General features: G+C 48.1%; 1 protein-coding gene across 1 annotated transcript in view; it reads right to left on the bottom strand.

Moving 5' to 3' along the window:
- Nucleotides 1-18,422, bottom strand: part of ENGASE (endo-beta-N-acetylglucosaminidase) — a 47,761-nt gene that overhangs the window by 11,183 nt on the left and 18,156 nt on the right. Inside the window, 6 exon segments of the mRNA XM_040438502.1 lie at nucleotides 8,743-8,827; nucleotides 10,055-10,130; nucleotides 10,132-10,204; nucleotides 11,069-11,256; nucleotides 14,098-14,183; nucleotides 14,186-14,205. Of these exon segments, the coding sequence (XP_040294436.1) occupies nucleotides 8,743-8,827; nucleotides 10,055-10,130; nucleotides 10,132-10,204; nucleotides 11,069-11,256; nucleotides 14,098-14,183; nucleotides 14,186-14,205 (528 nt within the window).

Below are 18,422 nucleotides of genomic sequence, written 5' to 3'. Positions count from 1 at the left end.
CGCTCTTCATTGGGGGACACAGAAGCCGTGGGTACTAGCATGTCCTCTAGGAGGCGTTGACACTAGCAAAAGCTGTTAGCTCCTCCTCTGGCAGCTATACCCCCTCCAGCCTGGAGAGAGAGCTTCAGTTTGTGTACAGGCAGTAGGAGAAGCAAGCCAACCAAGAAAAAACACATGGCAAATCAACCATGTCAAAGGAGCCCAACGGTTTAAAACCAACAACAGCCACCACTGTGGCCGGACAACAATACTGGTGGGTGCTGTGTCCCCCAATGAAGAGCGAGAAAGAGATTTTACTGGTAAGTTATACAAAAATCTCCTTTTCTCGCCCATATTCATTGGGGGACACAAGAACCGTGGGACGTCCAAAAGTAGTCCAAGGGAGGAAAAAAACACAGACCCATGGAAGCAAGCGCCCCGGCAGGCCATCTAAGAACTGTCGCCTGCAAGACTATGCGGCCCACGCAGCGACCGTCGATGCACAAGTATGCACCTGGTAATTTCTTGTGAACATATGTATGGAGGACCGGGAGCCGAAGCGAGATTCCTCTGGAGCCCAAGAAAACGCCCACCGCTGTGGTGGAGTGAGCCGTCACAACCTAAGGGCAAAACCCTGCTCCGGCAAGGTATGCTTCAGCACTTGCAGACCGAATCCAATGTACAAAGGCCACCTTGGAGGCCGCCAATCCCTAGCGAGGACCCTCCGAAGACAAAACGGGATCCGTACACCGGAAGGACTGGAGGCTACAAATAACGATTAGAGCTCTGGCAACGTCCAAAATGCAACTCCCTTCCGTAGGGTGTGAAGGAGAGGGACAGTGAAGGAAGGACAAATGTCTTCATTAATATGGAAGTCAGAGACGACTTTCGGGAGAAGGAATGGGCCGGAGGACCGCCTTAGCCTTGTGAAGAACCAGGTAGGATTTTGCAAGAGAGCACCCCCAACCTAGACACCCGTCTAATGGATGCGATAGCCACAAGAGAAAACTACCTACTAGGACAGGAGCCGGAGTGAGATCTCCCGCAAGGGCTCAAGGGGAGAAGACTGGAACGCTGAGAGAACCATATGCCGATCCCAAGGCGGTAAGGGCGGTACGGAGGAACCGTATGTGCCACTCTCAGAAGGAAGGTTTCCATGGGCACCAGGGATACCAGAGGACGCTGGAAGCTGCCCCAGGACAGAAGCGCCAACACCTGACCCAGCAAGGAACTAAGGGCTAAACCAAGGTCCAACCCTGATTGTAAAAGGATAGGACGGTGGGGAGAGAAAATAACGGAGTGAGGGGATGTCCTGGCTTTCACAGAAGCCCAGAAAGGACCTCCAGGTCCCATAATAGATCCTGGGCAATGCAGGCTTCCTGGCTTGAATCATAGTGCGGATGACATCCGCCGAAACCCCTCTCCACGTCAGAATGGCGGAGTCAATAGCCACGTCGTCATCTAAATGCTGATGTAAGACCGAACCCTGTGAAGAAGGTAGACTGAGTGGCAGTGACCAACGTGCGTCTCCTAGAAGAACGAGGTCGGCGTACCACGCACGACGGGGTTCAATCCGTAGCGACTAGGATTTGCGGAAATGTCCTCTATCCTGATCCTCCGTAGAACCCTGGAAGGAGGGGAAAAAAAAAAAAAAAACACGTAGGGAGGGAGAACTCCCGCCACGGAGAAATCAAAGCGCCCTCGTCGCACGCTTCCGGAACACTGGTTCTGGAGAGAAAGGCGGGAAGCTTTGTGTAGATAACCGTTAGCACATCCGGACCAATGTAGAGTCCCTGTAGGAGGAGGGATGTGGAGGGCGCCACAGCCCACCAGTCTGGACCGGAGCGTGCCTGGAATGGAAGGCAACCAAACGAATACCCCATGCAATGCAGATGAGGGACAGTAGTAACGTAGGAACTACCAAGGCATGTGGGGTGGCTATGAACCATAGAGGAAAAGACAGGAGAAGAATAGGCTAGGTCTAAGCCCATTCCCCGTCTGAGACCGGCGTTATACAGAAGTAGCCAAGGATTAAGTGGCTGTGCAAAAAAACTCCACCTGAGGAGGAAGCTAGGCAAGGGGAGTCACACTGTATTGCTAGCCCCATACCCCAGCAGAGGAGGGGGCCACCCGCAGAGGCCACCAAATTCAGTGCTAAAAAGAGTCCACCACCTGACGAAAGAGCTGTGCAGTAAGAACCCAAGTATGTAGTGGTAACGCAATACCGCTCCTACAGTAGTAGCCAGCGCAAAACTGAGGGGGGAGGCCTAATACCATTTGTAGAAGCCACGTACCATACTGCCCCAGTTAAGTAGAGCTAACCTTAAAAACTCTACCTGGAAGGGCGCTGAACAGGCGCAACCGCCAAGCTAGCGCCAGGGTAGGACCCCTACCTGAGGGGAATGTCCCACTGCAGCTACCACGAACTTGAGCATTAGCGAAAAGCTGCACCTGTGGAGGAGAACAAGCTGTAGCAGCCTAAACCAGAGTGCCAGCATAACCACTTCCCAAGAAGGAGTGGTGGATAGAGAACACAGAGTCCGTGAACACAATCTACTTGCTGGAACGTACTCACCATATATGTGCAATGGTGTACGCACTACGTATTGATGCGGACAATATGATGACCGACTGGAACAACGGATGCCCATGAGATGGGGGTCTCTAGGACACAAAAGTGATGCAGGTAACCCCCTGCCCAAAACTAGCACCAAAGGAAAAAGGATACAATGAGGAATAGCCACCGTATCCACTGGCGGCACCCATATACCACTAGAGAGAGTAGTGGCACCCGCGGGTAATGACCATTGCCACGGCCCCCTTGTGAACTAAGCGAAGGCACCTAGAGCTGTGGCGCAGGTGAATTGCAGCATCCGAAGACGCTTAGTATTAGTCCCCTGCTAGTGATCACTTTGGAAGGGAATGCAACAGGAAGCACAGTGATGTGCAACACTCCGCCTATGGAAGGGTAGCGCAACAGTCGGACCGATCCAATGGTGGTGCAATTACCCTACCTACGGAAGGTGGAATGCATAACGGCAAGTACCTAAGCCAGTTGGGTAGGGAAAATATTACACCTATGAAAGTGGGTTAATGCCCACGGCGAGAACTAGTGCAATGTGGCGAGTCCTGTACCCCGTGGGAGTGCAATTATTGCACCTAAGTAAGGGGATAATGTATACAGCACACATTGTAGCCAGTGATAATGTCATTGCGCCACCTAAGGAAGGGGCTAATTCATACGGCAAGTACTGAACCCAGTGAAGATGAAATTTCCGCCACCTACAGAAGGGGGAAATCATACGTCTGGCACTGAAACCAGTGTTACTATACTTAGTCCACCTGTGGCAGGGAACAATGTATAAGACAAGTACTGCATCCCGAAGTAGTGAAAGTACTCCGCCTATGTAAGAGGCGACAAGTACCGCTGGCCACCGTAGACGCAATCTTGGGAGATTGCTTCAGATTCATGTCAGGGGTCTGAATCAGTGATTCTCCCCCGCCGGATGGACCCTCTCCTGTCAGGGAGGGCTGTCTGAGCGTGACCCAGGAGGAAGGGTGGGGTTGCGAGGAGAAAGATGTGCCGTGGTTCGCACACGCGTAGGTCTACCCCTCAGAATCTCTCCCCTGGCAGTTGCGGACTATGCAGGTGGGAATTATCAACCAAACAACCCCAAAGGGGTGGAATGGGAATTCTAGAGGTCTGTCCACCGGATCGCGCAGGCGGTGCATTATCAATCTAATTACTCCGGAGGGTGGATCGCACAGGTGGAGAATTATCAACCAAACGACCCGGGAGGGTGGATTGGAGGGACAGAGGTCCTTAATTGAACGGCACCGGAGGAGAGTTATCAACCAAAACGACCCCCAGAGGGTGGACTGGGAAGTTCCAGCGTGCCCCCACTTGATTGCGCAGGTGGGGAATTATCAACCCAAAACGACCCAGGGGGGTGGATTGGGAATCTTCAGAGGTCCTTCACTGAATTGTGCAGGTGGAAATTATCAACCAAACGACCCAGAGGTGGATTGGGAATACTTCAACTGTCCCTTCACGGGATCTGCGAAGGTGGAGAATTATCAACCAAACGGCCCCGGAGGGGCGGATTGGGAACTATGAGAGGTCCTCCGTTGTACGATATGACACGGGCCCAGCATGATACTACCAGACAGGGTGGTCCTGCGGTAGTGAGGGCAGAGGGAGGGGGACCCGTATGGCGCACATTTTTTTAATTTTTTTTTTAAACTAAGAGGCAGGAAGGGGTTAAGTTTTTCCAATTACAAAACCTGCACTAGAGTAGATCCCAAGATGCACTGGCCTAAGAGGTGGCTGGGCAGAAAGGGTTAAGGGCAGGTGAGGACCGGGGGCAGAGCTCAGAATGTTTCTGGGAGGGAGAAGTAGGGCGGGAATAATTCGCGCCAGAGAGCCCCTCCCCCCTCTTCCAGGGGACGAAGTTTGCGGCTGCAAAATTGCCAGGTGCGGGCGGGACAAGAATATCGGGGGCCGGACGGACGGCCAGTGCGGTGCCGCCCGAACGTATGCAGTTAACCCCCTCCGGAGCGGGGCGCCCGCGTCTGCTCCGAAAGGGGGTGGCAATGAGGTAGGTGCCGCAAGTGAACGGCGCCGCCCCCCTTCCGTATGTGGGGAATTACTGTCGGGGAGCGACCTCCTGCGCTCCCCTCTCTGTACTGCCCCAGCATGTGCGCTCCGATTCTCCCCCGAAGGCAGTATTACAACCATTGCCAATGTCCTTCTTGGAGGGGAGTGAAGAGACTGACAAGAGGGGTGCTGATGGCTTTAGGGGTGCTTGGAATGACTCCAGAGCTGGAATGGCCTCAGGGGGTGCTGGCTACGCTGAAGCCCTTGCTGCTAAAGACTACTGCCACCAAGAGGAGGGAGGGCCAGGAGGGTTAACATACTCACCTAGTCCCGTGTACAGTCGTGGCCAAAAGTTGAGAATTACATAAATATTGAAAATTGGAAAAGGTTGCTGCTTAAGTTTTTATAATAGCAATTTGCATATACTCCAGAATGTTATGAAGAGTGTCAGATGAATTGCATAGTCCTTCTTTGCCATGAAAATTAACTTAATCCCAAAAAAAACCTTTCCACTGCATTTCATTGCTGTCATTAAAGGACCTGCTGAAATCATTTCAGTAATCGTCTTGTTAACTCAGGTGAGAATGTGACGAGCACAAGGCTGAGATCATTATGTCAGGCTGATTGGGTTAAAAATGGCAGACTTGACATGTTAAAAGGAGGGTGATGCTTGAAATCATTGTTCTTCCATTGTTAACCATGGTGACCTGCAAAGAAAGGCGTGCAGCCATCATTGCGTAGCATAAAAATGCTTCACAGGCAAGGATATTGTGGCTACTAAGATTGCACCCAATCAACAATTTATAGGATTATGAAGAACTTCAAGAAAGAGGTTCAATTCTTGTAAGAAGGTTCAGGGCGTCCAAGAAAGTCCAGCAAGCGCCAGGATCGTCTCCTAAAGAGGATTCAGCTGCGGGATCGGAGTGCCACCAGTGCAGAGCTTGCTCAGAATGGCAGCAGGCAGGTGTGAGGCGCATCTGCACGCACAGTGAGGCGAAGACTTTTGGAAGATGGCTGGTGTCAAGAAGGGCAGCAAAGAAGCCACTTCTCTCCAAAAAAAACATCAGGGACAGATTGATCTTCTGCAGAAAGTATGGTGAATGGACTGCTGAGGACTGGGGCAAAGTCATATTCTCCGATAAAGCCTCTTTCCGATTGTTTGGGGACATCTAAAAAAGGCTTGTCCGGAAGAAGAAAAGGTGAGCGCTAACCATCAGTCCTGTGTCATGCCAACAGTAAAGCATCCTGAAACCATTCATGTGTGGGGTTGTCTTCTCATCCAAGGGAGTGGGCTCACTCACAATTTTGCCCAAAACACAGCCATGAATAAAGAATGGTACCAAAACACCCTCCAACAGGCAACTTCTTCCCAACAATCCAACAACAGTTTGGTGAAGAACAATGCATTTTCCAGCACGATGGAGCACCGTGCCATAAGGCAAAAGTGATAACTAAGTGGCTCGGGGACCAAAACGTTGACATTTTGGGTCCATTGCCTGGAAACTGCCCAGATCTTTATCCCATTGAGAACTTGTGGTCAATCCTGAAGAGGCGGGTGGACAAACGAAAACCCACTAATTCTGACAAACTCCAAGAAGTGGATTATGAAAAATGGTTGCTATCAGTCAGGAATTGGCCCAGAAGTTGATTGAGAGCATGCCCATTCGAATGCAGAGGGTCCTGAAAAAGGGCCAACACTGCAAATACTGACTCTTAGCATAAATGTCATGTAATTGTCGATAAAAGCCTTTGAAACGTATGAAGTGCGTGTAATTATATTTCACTACATCACAGAAACAACTGAAACAAAGATCTAAAAGCAGTTTAGCAGCAAACTTTGTGAAAACTATTATCTGTGTCATTCTCAAAACTTTTGGCCACGACTGTACTCACCTCTTTTCTCCTCCCTGCCGCCATCTTCACCCTTCCTCTGTTCCAGCAGGGTCACCCCTTCAGCTACTGGCACCGTAGTGGCAGGACGCTGGAATAGGGGCTTGGATGGGTGACCCTTAGCTGGCGGGATGCAGGGGATTGAGGCTGCCCTGGTCCACCTTGTCTTCTTGTAGGGGGAGGAGGCAGCGTGGCGGACCAACGCTGGCGTGCTCCCCCGGGAGAACAGGGAGGCAAGGCGTCCACTGTTTCCCATCTGAAAAAGAAGGAAAATAAGAAACTAAAATAAAAAAATCTTCAGAGCTACCCTGCAGAGCAGGGAGGTCTTGCCTCCTATTGACACTAGAAAAAACTGAAGCTCTCTCTCAAGGCTGGAGGGGGTATAGCTGCCAGGGGAGGATCTAACAGCTTTTACTAGTGTCAGCGCCTCCTAGAGGACATATATCCACAGTTCCTGTGTCCCCCAATGAATATGGGGGCAGAAACCTCTGTATACTGTTCAGCATTGATAGAGCCTTTCCAGGTGGTATCCGTGGTTTCCAAAAGAATTTTGACTCCTCTGACCACAGAACAGTTTTTCCATTTTGCCTCAGTCCATTTTTAATGACTTTGGCCCAAAGAAGATGGCAGCATTTCTGGATCGTGTTGCTATATAGGTTCTTTGGCAGCTTTTGCGATTTCAGAGTGAACTGTGAATTCTAGAGGTGCCCTGAGCCCCTGCAGTGATTTCCAGGACAGAATAATACCAGTTTTTAATGAGGGCCTGTAGGTTTACAGGCACCTAATATTGACAGTCGGCCTCATCCCTTGAGCACATGATTTCCCCAGATTCTGTGAATCTTTTGATATTATGTACTGTAGATGCTCAGATATTCAAAGTCTTCACAATTTTACATTGAGGAACATTTTTTGGAAATGTTTCCCACAATTTTTAGACAGTTCTTAGCAGATTGGTGAACCTCTGCCCATCTTTTGCTTCTGACAGACGCGGTCTCTCTAACACGCTCTTTTCATACCCAGTCATATGACTTAGTAACAAATTGCTCCTTCTGAAGATTTTTTTTTTATTAGTACCACTTACCAGTGGCGTAGAGAAGTAAGGGCCCCATAGCAAGGATAAAACCAGTTTCTGCCTAAACCCTTTTCAATGCCCCTTCGGCCATTTTTCCACTGCCTCATTTGCTAAAAGTTGTTCCTTTAGAGCAGAGATGCCCAACCTGCGTCCTCCAGCTGTTGCAAAACTACTAAAACTACTACTCCCAGCATGCCTGGACAGCCTACAGCTATTAGGGCATTCTGGAGTTGTACTTTTGCAACAGCTTGAGGGCCACAGGTTGAGCATCTCTGTTTTAGAGGGTAGAGTCCCGACCAAGTTTTTACCTCCAGTAAAAGAGGAGATAATCCCAACTAACCCCCTCTTGTCCTGGGCCCCATAGCCGTCGCCTGGTCTGCGCTATGGTAGTTACGTCCCTGCCACTTACATTTCCAGCCTTTTGTTGCCCCTGTCCCAACTTTTTTCAGGCGCGTTGCTGCCTTGTTCCAAAGGAGTTAATCTTTTCCATGGAAAGGTAAAATGTCTCACTTGGACACCTGATGTGTATGATCTAATAGAACACATTTGATTTGCACATCATTGCTTTTGTTTTTATTTGCATTCACTTACATTTACACAGCACCCCAACTTATTGTGGAATTGGGTTTGTAAATCTGGTACATGGTTATACAGTTTTGTTTAACTAAACTTCTAACTCTACCAACTATTGGCTGGCTTAGTTTGAAACAGAATTTTACGCCAGAATTGTGGCACAAAAGGCATCTTATGCCCCGCCCCATTTCCCGCAAAGCTTCACCCCTTTTCAAGATACAGACACATTAGTAAATTTAAGGGTACATTCACATGACTGTATGAACGGTTCCGCATTCATTCTGGAATTTTGCGGAACGGTGCAGACCCATTCATTTCAATGGGTCCACAAAAGAGGCGGCCAGCACACCATGTGCTGTCGCATCCGTAGCTCTGTTCCCGCAGCCCTGCATAAAATGTAGAGCATGTCTATTCTTATCCGCGGACAAGAAAAGGCATTTTCTATATAGCGCAGGCCCTGTGCGTTCCGCAAAATGTGGAACGCCCACAGCCGGTATCTGTGTTTTGCGGATCTGCAATATGCAGACCACAAAACAAGGCACGGTCATGTGAATGTACCCCAAGGTTGTGGGTAAGATCATGGGATTACAGGAATGTCATGGTTTTTTCCTCACACCCACATTTAACTTACCGTTTTAACCATTCAGGTGATTTGTCCTGTTCAGGAGTCGTAAGAAGCGCAGGAGGTTCCGATAGCTTCCAGAGTATGTGTCTCACTCAGTGCCCCTGCTGGAGAAAAATGGTAACAGCAACAATTATGATATCATGTAACAGAAACAACAAGTAAAAATTGTTGCCTTGATTTGTAGCGAAATTCCCCCCCCCCCTCCCCCCAGCTTCAATTCGCCATTATATTTTTAGGTAGAGACAGAAGCAGATTCTGTAGTTCACGTTCCCCAACATGAACGGTGACCACACATTTTGTGGTGAAGTCTTTTCTGTAAGGTCACATAGCCCTTTGTCCTCGTCACTGGCATGGTCATAGTTTGCATGACGATTAAACTGGTTTGGTAGCGCGATGGTGCCATGTGGCCATACTTGACACGTATGGAGCAGGCTCAACTTTTGAGTCTGCTCCAGAAACCCCATCACACCATTATGGTAAACAGCTACATCAAATGTCAGAAGGAGTTAAAGGGGTTACCCTGCTTTAGATAAAATCACCTTTCCTAAAATGGTTGTCAAAAATACGCCAAGTAGCATGCAGTGTTCAATTCCCCTAAAGGGAAGTCCCATAGGAATGAATGCTGTGCAGTGCCCTATCTATAGGCCAGTGATGGTGAACCTTTTAGAGACTGAGTGCCCAAACTTCAACCCAAAGCCCACTTATTTATCACAAAGTGCCAACACGGTAATTTAACCTGAATTCTACAGTCAAACATAGGTCTATCTTCCATGTACTCTATCATTTAGCTATAATAGCCTGCTACACTCAGTGCGCTGCCTGTGCTGTTCATAGCGAGCCCTGCGCTGATGAAGGGCAGGAAAAATCTAAGTCATATTAGTGTGCCATAGACTTTTTCCAGGGTGTGGGTGCCCACATTGAGGGCTCCGAGTGCCGCCTCTGGCACCCGTGCCATAGGTTCGCCGACACTGCTATAGGCCGTCTGTTTAGTGCATCAATGGGCAAGGTCTCCAGAGCAAGAGACACTCTTTATAGTTACTCTCCCACACGGGTGCCGTTCACCATGCTAAGACCTGAGGAAGGGTTAGTAAGACTCCAAACTTGTGTTATAAAGTAGGTTTCTTAACCAAACTATGGAACTCGTGTGGATTAATCGGGCATCCTACAGTTTTCTTCTATATCCCCGGTAAGTCGCATATCACTGCGCATTAGTGGAGCTTGCAGATACACACCATTACTCCGAGCATGGAGCATTCCCCTGGACATGGTACAGCACACACCAACGTGGATTCAGTCGGCATATAAGCAATAGTCTTACCAGTTATTTCAGTGACACTTTCCACACTGCAAAGAGGAGCATCTTGTGTGGAGAGCTCCAGTGACACCGAAACATTGGGATCACCCCTCCAACTTGTACACCATGGACAGCATGAGTTTATCCGGAGTGGGAACATGTAGAGAGAACAACCTAGACAACCCAAGCATTCAAGAATTAAGAAAATGTTGCAGATCAGGACAGTACACGAGTGACAGAGACAGATAGGGAAAGGAAACCTTCACATACTCACTGAAAGCTAGATAATCTAATGCACCTTTAAAGGGGTATTTCCCATCTCAGACAATGGGGGCATATCGCTAGGATATGCCTCACTGTCTGATAGGTTTGGGTCTCAGAGGTGGGACCCGCACCTATCTCGTAAACGGAACCTTGAAAGTCACAGAGGGTGCATACGAGTCCGCCCTCCATTCATTTCTGTGGGGACAACCGCTCGGCTATTTTTGTTGGCCCCATAGAAATGAATAGAAGTGCACAGTGCTTGCATGGCCAACACTCCCATTAATTTCTATGGAGCTAACGTATTTTTGGCAACCCCATAGAAATGAATGGAGGACCGCTGTGCATGTGCAAGTGCGCCCTCCGTGACTTTCAAAACTCTGTTTTGGGGGGCCTATCCTAGCAATATGGCCCCATTGTCTGAGATGGTAATACCCCTTTAACAGCAATTTACATAAGTGAAACAAACTACAATGAATATTAATTTTTTTAAAAGTCCCTTTTAAATGTATAGAAAGTTCTGAGCATAGAAATGATTTGTGAAGGCAATGCTGCACATGCACCCATCACGAAAAGTCAATATTTCTTTATTCATGCTAAATTTTTTTAATAAAATGAATTCATTAAAAATTAAATTATTAAAATCTCATTAGTCAAAAATGATACAATCATACAGACGAGCATGAGGCTTGACTACTCGTCCTCAAATCTAAAACCTTCCACCTTGTAATTATTACATACCGCAACATCACAGGAAATCTACCCAACAACACTTACCTGAAAGACACTGCATTGGTTTCTCCTGACAGTGTTCCTTCAATGAGGAGGGAGTTTCCTCCATGCCAGGCATCTTGTGGGCAGATCCGAGACCTGACATAACTGGCACCTTCATCAACAGCTACATCCGAAAAGATTGGCTGTAATTCCTGAGCGCTCAGGTTAAACCAAGGACCGATTTCTTCTGCCTAATATGTTGAAGACAGTATTACTAAATAGGAGAAGAATCTTAGAATAAAACAATCAAGGTGAGCAACTTGTGTTAAAATCGACCTCAGACCATACACCCTACTAGGACATATGGACATCACACCCCTCCCCCATGAGCCAGAATAGAACCAAACATTGCTTGCCTTTTCGATCCCTCTATCCATTCTTAAAAACTTTGGAGGTCACTTACTATCAGAAATATGCCTACATTAGGTGTATTACTGGCGCAGGTTGTGGCGCAGAGGTTATTTGCGGCTGCAGTCTGCGACTTTTCCCCAGTCACGCCAGGTCTAAAATTTTGGGCGTAGCATGGCAGGGAAGGGGCTGGCAGGCATGTCTCATTCATCATTTTCTACGCCCGTTTTAGGAGTAGAAAATGGTCTAAATTTAAGGCAGCAAGGAAGTTGGCCTACATTTAGACTGGCGGTGGACACGTCGAAGGTTTGTAGAGGCTAGCGCCGCTACATAACTTCGGAGGGTCCACCGCCAGCTAAAGGGGCTTTTTAAGACCGGCTTCCAAAACGTCAGTCTTAATAAATGACCCCCTTTATCTTTTGCATGATTGCCGAGTGGCCAGACGCTTCTTGGTGTAATATACGCCCTCACCCTTTGGTGTTCTTTTATGCTGCCTCCATTCAGATATCCTCTCCTTTTTGCTACTACTCAGCAGTGATAGCATGCAGTTTCAAAGGAACACAGAGAACGAAGCTGCGGTTGCAACCCTTCACTCCCTCCACCTACTGTGGGCGGACAGATCATTTCTGTAGATTTACAGAGGGCTTACAGATTACCGGAAGGTGAGGAAGAGGCCAATGTACCCTGATGATCTACAGTCGTGGGCCAAAAGTTTTGAGAATTACATAAATATTGGAAATTGAAAAAGTTGCTGCTTAAGTTTTTATAATAGCAATTTGCATATACTCCAGAATGTTATGAAGAGTGATCAGAAGAATTGCATAGTCCTTCTTTGCCATGAAAATTAACTTAATCCCAAATAAACCTTTCCACTGCATTTCATTGCTGTCATTAAAGGACCTGCTGAGATCATTTCAGTAATCGTCTTGTTAACTCAGGTGAGAATGTTGACGAGCACAAGGCTGGAGGTCATTATGTCAGGCTGATTAGGTTAAAATGGCAGACTTGACATGTTAAAAGGAGGGTGATGCTTGAAAATCATTGTTCTTCCATTGTTAACCATGGTTACCTACAAAGAAACGCGTGCAGCCATCATTGCGTTGCATAAAAATGGCTTCACAGGCAAGGATATTGTGGCTACTAAGATTGCACCTCAATCAACAATTTATAGGCTCATCAAGAACTTCAAGGAAAGAGGTTCAATTCTTGTTAAGAAGGCTTCAGGGCGTCCAAGAAAGTCCAGCAAGCGCCAGGATCGTCTCCTAAAGAGGATTCAGCTGTGGGATCGGAGTGCCACCAGTGCAGAGCTTGCTCAGGAATGGCAGCAGGCAGGTGTGAGCGCATCTGCACGCACAGAGAGGCGAAGACTTTTGGAAGATGGCCTGGTGTCAAGAAGGGCAGCAAAGAAGCCACTTCTCTCCAACAAAAACATCAGGGACAGATTGATCTTCTGCAGAAAGTATGGTGAATGGACAGCTGAGGACTGGGGCAAAGTCATATTCTCCGATAAAGCCTCTTTCCGATTGTTTGGGGGCATCTGAAAAAGGCTTGTCCAGAGAAGAAAAGGTGAGCGCTACCATCAGTCCTGTGTCATGCCAACAGTAAAGCATCCTGAGACCATTCATGTGTGGGGTTGCTTCTCATCCAAGGGAGTGGGCTCACTCACAATTTTGCCCAAAAACACAGCCATGAATAAAGAATGGTACCAAAACAACCCTCCAACAGCAACTTCTTCCAACAATCCAACAACAGTTTGGTGAAGAACAATGCATTTTCCAGCACGATGGAGCACCGTGCCATAAGGCAAAAGTGATAACTAAGTGGCTCGGGGAACAAACCGTTGACATTTTGGGTCCATGGCCTGGAAACTCCCCAGATCTTAATCCCATTGAGAACTTGTGGTCAATCCTCAGAGGCGGGTGGACAAACAAAAACCCACTAATTCTGACAAACTCCAAGAAGTGATTATGAAAGAATGGGTTGCTATCAGTCAGGAATTGGGCAGGAAGTTGATTGAGAGCATGCCCAGTCGAATTGCAGAGGTCCTGAAAAAGAAGGGCCAACCCTGCAAATACTGACTCTTTGCATCAATGTCATGTAATTGTCGATAAAAGCCTTTGAAACGTATGAAGTGCTTGTAATATTATTTCACTACATCACAGAAACAACTGAAACAAAAGATCTAAAAGCAGTTAGCAGCAAACTTTGTGAAAACTAATATTTGTGTCATTCTCAAAACTTTTGGCCATGACTGTATATTTTAAACAGGATGCCCCACAAAGCACAATCATCACCCATCCATAGGATAGGTTTTAAATGTCTGATTGCCAGGACCCCGAGTCATCAATAAAACAGGGGTCTCAAGTCCTCCATTCAAATGCAATGAGTAGGTATTTGAATGAACTGCTGGTCACACATGCGCCTTGACCAAGGCCTGATTCAGACATAAGGCTTTTGCATGCAGTAGCTGTGAACCTCGCCTTCGCTTACAGAGCGCTTCTTAGCCGACAGCTGGGCTAGCCATGTACTGGTTTGCTGTCTGTGAATGTAAACAATAGTGTTCACATTCAATGACAGCACATATTTGGAAAATTGTAAGTTGTAGTACTTTTACAATAAAAATAAAAAAAAGGTCCTTGTTGCACACGTATCGGGGAGTTCAATGACAGAACATGCGTTGCAACCTGTCCATACGAAAATCGCTTTTCCCCACGGCCAAGACAGAAAGAGGAGCAGATAGGGAGTGTCCTGAGGCTGTGATTGTAGAGCGATTCTCCAAGAGAGACCAGAACCTGCATCAAAGAGCACACAGAAATTCAGAAGAATATTCAAAGAAGATACCATCAGACACACAACATGGAGTAGGATTTTTTTTGCTACATATGGTATTAACTTAGGAAGGATGAGAGAAAACATCCATCTAGTTTAAACCTGTGATCCTGGTTTAGGCATAGAAAATGGTCTAAATGTCAGACAGCTCGGAAACGGTCTTACACTGAGGCTGGTGCCTCTACATAACTGCGGCGGATCCACCGCCAGATATACGGGTTATAATCGCTGGTCTTAATAAATGTGCCCCACAGTTTTGAAAGTTTTCTTGAAAATGTCAAAATTCAAAGCCTTCTAACATCCTAAAAAAATAAAAGGACTAGAGATGAGCGAATTTTTCAAAAATTAGATTCACCGGTCCGATCCGAATAAATTTGTAGCGAATTACTTAAAAAAATGGCTATTTCCTGGCTGCAAAGAGCCTGTATAGTGGTGTAGAACACTGTGCCTTGCATTAACACGCATAGGGAGTCTGCTGTGGTAGTGAAACAATACTGTGAGTCAGTATGACATGCAGATGACAGGCGTCGCTCTCAGAATCACTGCACACTTCACTTATTGTGGGCAGTCACGGGACCAAAACTGACCAAATAACTCAAGTATGAACTCAGCCTTACAGTCGATGTTAGCGTCAAGAAGAAGAGCACTCCTTTTACACCCTCGTCAGCTGATTCCACATAGATGTCTACAGAACCTGTTCTATTAAATGCTTATAAAAGTAGAGCCCCCCCGACAGAATGGAGAGGGTGTCAGCCGTAAGTTTGTGTGGACATCACTGAGTATTTTGCCCTTCCTCTGATCCTTCAGAACAATAACACCCAAAAAACTGATCCTGTCTGTGGAGCATCCGCCTTTACTCGGTCAGCAATCGATCAGTATTGCTAAAAAAACAAAAAAAAAACAAGTGGATCCAAAACAGAGATGACACGTGAACAGAATATTTGCATGTCTTCTGTGTTTTCTACCCACTCCTGCTTTTGGCTACCAAATCATAAGCCAAATCTGATGGGACCATACAGGCCTTACAGCTGCTACATAGACAGGATCCATTGTGCGTCTCATTTTTTCTTCCTTCTGACAGATCAGAGAAAGGGTCAAATAAGTGATGATGTCAGCCAAGCCAAAAAGGCAAAATAGTGGCCCAGTCATGAAGTGGGGAGGGTGGGAACAGCATGAGAAGTTCACAGAGTGGCCCTATGACATAGTGGTGAGGTGGAAGCAGCATGAGGAGACCACAGAGTGGCTCAATGACAGAGTCTGTAGGTGGGAGCAGCTTTCAGGAGGCCACAGAGTGGCAAGGTGACATAGTGTGGAGGTGGGTGGCAATACCAGTACCTGCTGAAGATGGTGGGTGAAAGAAGGAGCACTTGGCATCAGATGTGTGGCATCAGGCGGGTGGCAGCATCAGAATAGTAGCTGAGGCAGGTAGCCAGAAGAACCCGGTCTCTTGTCAAAATGTTGGTGTGGCACCATGGATGATCTAGTCTTGGAAATCATGGCTGATCCCCGCCTGATTCATCTTGACAAAAGGTCAGTCTCTCCACATTTTGGGTGGACAGGAGAGTTCTTCTTGGGGTAACTATGGTCCCCGCCGCACTCAACACCCCCTCTGATGACACACTAATGGCCGGGCAGGACAGCTTTTCCAGGGCAAACTCGGCCACAAATCCAGTTTGGCTGCCCAGTAGTCCAGTGGGTCTTCAATGTGGGGTTGGCAGGGTGCTGACCAAGTATGCCACCACCTGCTGCTTCAGATCCTGCTCCAGGTGCGGAGTAGTTTCTTCATTATGCGGGTGAAGAAAGCTACTCATCAGCAACTCTAGACTCAGGCTGTTGCTGATGGAGCTGGTACCTGCCACCCCTCCCCAGCAGCCATGGCAGTGGAACGTGAGCGCAGAGGGGCCCGCCGGTCAGACCTGCGAGAGGATGGACGATGGCGCATATAGGCAGCGGCCAACTGACTACATAGGATGTCTCTATAGTAGTTCAGTTTGTCCTCCCTCTCAGCGGGTGTAAAAAAGGCCCCCCATTTTGGACCGGTAGGAAGGGTCCAAAAAGGTTGAGAGCCAGAAGCCATCCCTCTGCCTAATGGTGACAATTCAGCTATCACTACCCAAGCAAGTTAGCATGCATCGGGACATTTGCGCAAGTGATTCAGAGGGACTCCCTGCCTCCATCTCCACTGCATACTGCCACGGTGTGTCTGGGTCCTGTGCCTCGTCTTCCTCATCACCCTGTAGCTCCTCTGGCTGCTCCTGCTCCTCCTCTTCTGTCACCTGTCTAGCAAAACCACCCACTTCACTACACATTGCTTGTTCTCCAAGTCCTCCTCCTCCTCCAGTTCAGCCCCCACAGGGCTCATGTGGCCGTGAGATCTAGGCACCACGTCTCCAGTTCCCTGACCAGCCAGATTTACCAGCATCTGTTCTAGGACAAGAAGCAGTGGAATGACGTTGTTCATCCCGTATTCCTGGCGACTGACAAATAATGTGGCCTCCTCAAAAGGGCTGAGCAAATGGCAGGTGTCATGCAGGAGCTGCCACTGGCTGACATCAAAGTTACACAGGGGAGTACTCCTGTCCGTTTGGATCATCAGGAAATAGTTTATGGCCTTTCTCTGTTCGTAGAGTCGGTCTAACATATGGAGGGTGGAATTCCAACGAGTGGAAACGTTGCATATCAGCTCATGTTGGGGGATGCCATTCTGCCGCTGCAGCTCAAGGAGGGTGTGCTTTGCGGTGGCTGAAGTGCATGCAAAGTTTCCTGGCCATTTTTAGGATGTCTTGCAGAAGGGTGGAAGATTTTAGGAACCACTTAACAACCAGATTGAACACATGTGCCATGCAGGGCGCATGGCTCAGCCCTCCTTGACGCAGCGCCGACACAATGTTCTTCCCGTTGTCGTTTACCAGGGTTACAATTTTAAGTTGTCGCAGAGAAAGCCAGGATTCGATTTCTTGCTGACACGGAGCAGTTCCTCCAATGTGACTTTGTTCGCCCAGGCAAACGAGGTGCAGAACAGCGTGACACCGCCATGCCCTACACATGTGGTATGCTGGAGGAACACTGAATTGTCCCTGCAGTGGAGGCTGAGGACACGATGGAGGATGAGGAGGCAGAGGCGGACACTGTCGCAGGACCAACAGCGTGAGAACGTGGAGGCGGTGTCACCTGGCCAAGTTGCTGGTGCGGCTATGCAGGAACCACATTTGCCCAGTGGGCCGTAAAAAGGACATGTATTGTCCCTGACCATAGTTACAGCTCCACACGTCGGCGCTGCCGTGCACTTTGGCAGACACCGACAGGCTCAAGGACTGGCCCACCTTCTGTTGTACATGTGAGTGCAGGGCTGGTACTGCCTTTTTGGCAAAGAAATGACAGCTTGGGACTCTCCACCTCGGCTCGGCACAAGCAATCAGTTCTCTGAAAGGTGCAGAGTCCACCACTTGGGAAAGGAGGGACTGCAGCACTAGCAACTTGGACAGGAGCACATTCAGCTTCTGCGCCGTTGGATGAGTGCACGCATACTGTTGTCTCTTGGCAATCGCTTCGGTGATTTCCCACTTGCAAGACACAGCACCGCCATGAGGTGTGGCAGAACCCTATAAAGCTTTGTTCATTGCTTCTTTAGTTCCATCAATTATTGGTGCGTATTCACACATTGGATTGTTCCCTGTTGCTGACAACACTCAATTCAGCTACAGCATGTGAACACATCTGATTCACGCCTCCATTCACACGTCTGCAATTATGGTCCGCAACCGTTCCGCAATTGTGTGGAACGGGTGCGGACCCATTCATTCTCTATGGGGACGGAATGGATGCAGACAGCACACAATGTGCTGTCTGCATCCGCATTTCCGGAGCGCGCCACCGATCTTCCGGAAGAAAAGAGAGCATGTCCTATTCTTGTCTGCAATTGCGGACAAGAATAGGCATTTTTATGGGGGTGCCGGGCAGGTGCATTGCAGATCTGCAATGCACTACGGACGTGAGAATGGACCCTAAAACGCTTTTCCCACTATAGACTTTTGCGTAATAGACGAGCACCATGCTGTAATTACACACTGGCGTGCAGTCTGACTGTGGAGCAGTATTATTACTGTGCCTGACATATATTAGAAAGATGGATTACTCTTCATTGGGCAATACATTTCAAAGGTATCTGCCACCTCAGGAC

This window comes from Bufo bufo, chromosome 6 (genome assembly GCF_905171765.1).
Source record: "Bufo bufo chromosome 6, aBufBuf1.1, whole genome shotgun sequence".
In the NCBI taxonomy this organism is placed as follows: Eukaryota; Metazoa; Chordata; class Amphibia; order Anura; family Bufonidae; genus Bufo; species Bufo bufo.
This window is presented reverse-complemented; position numbering and strand designations above follow the sequence as displayed.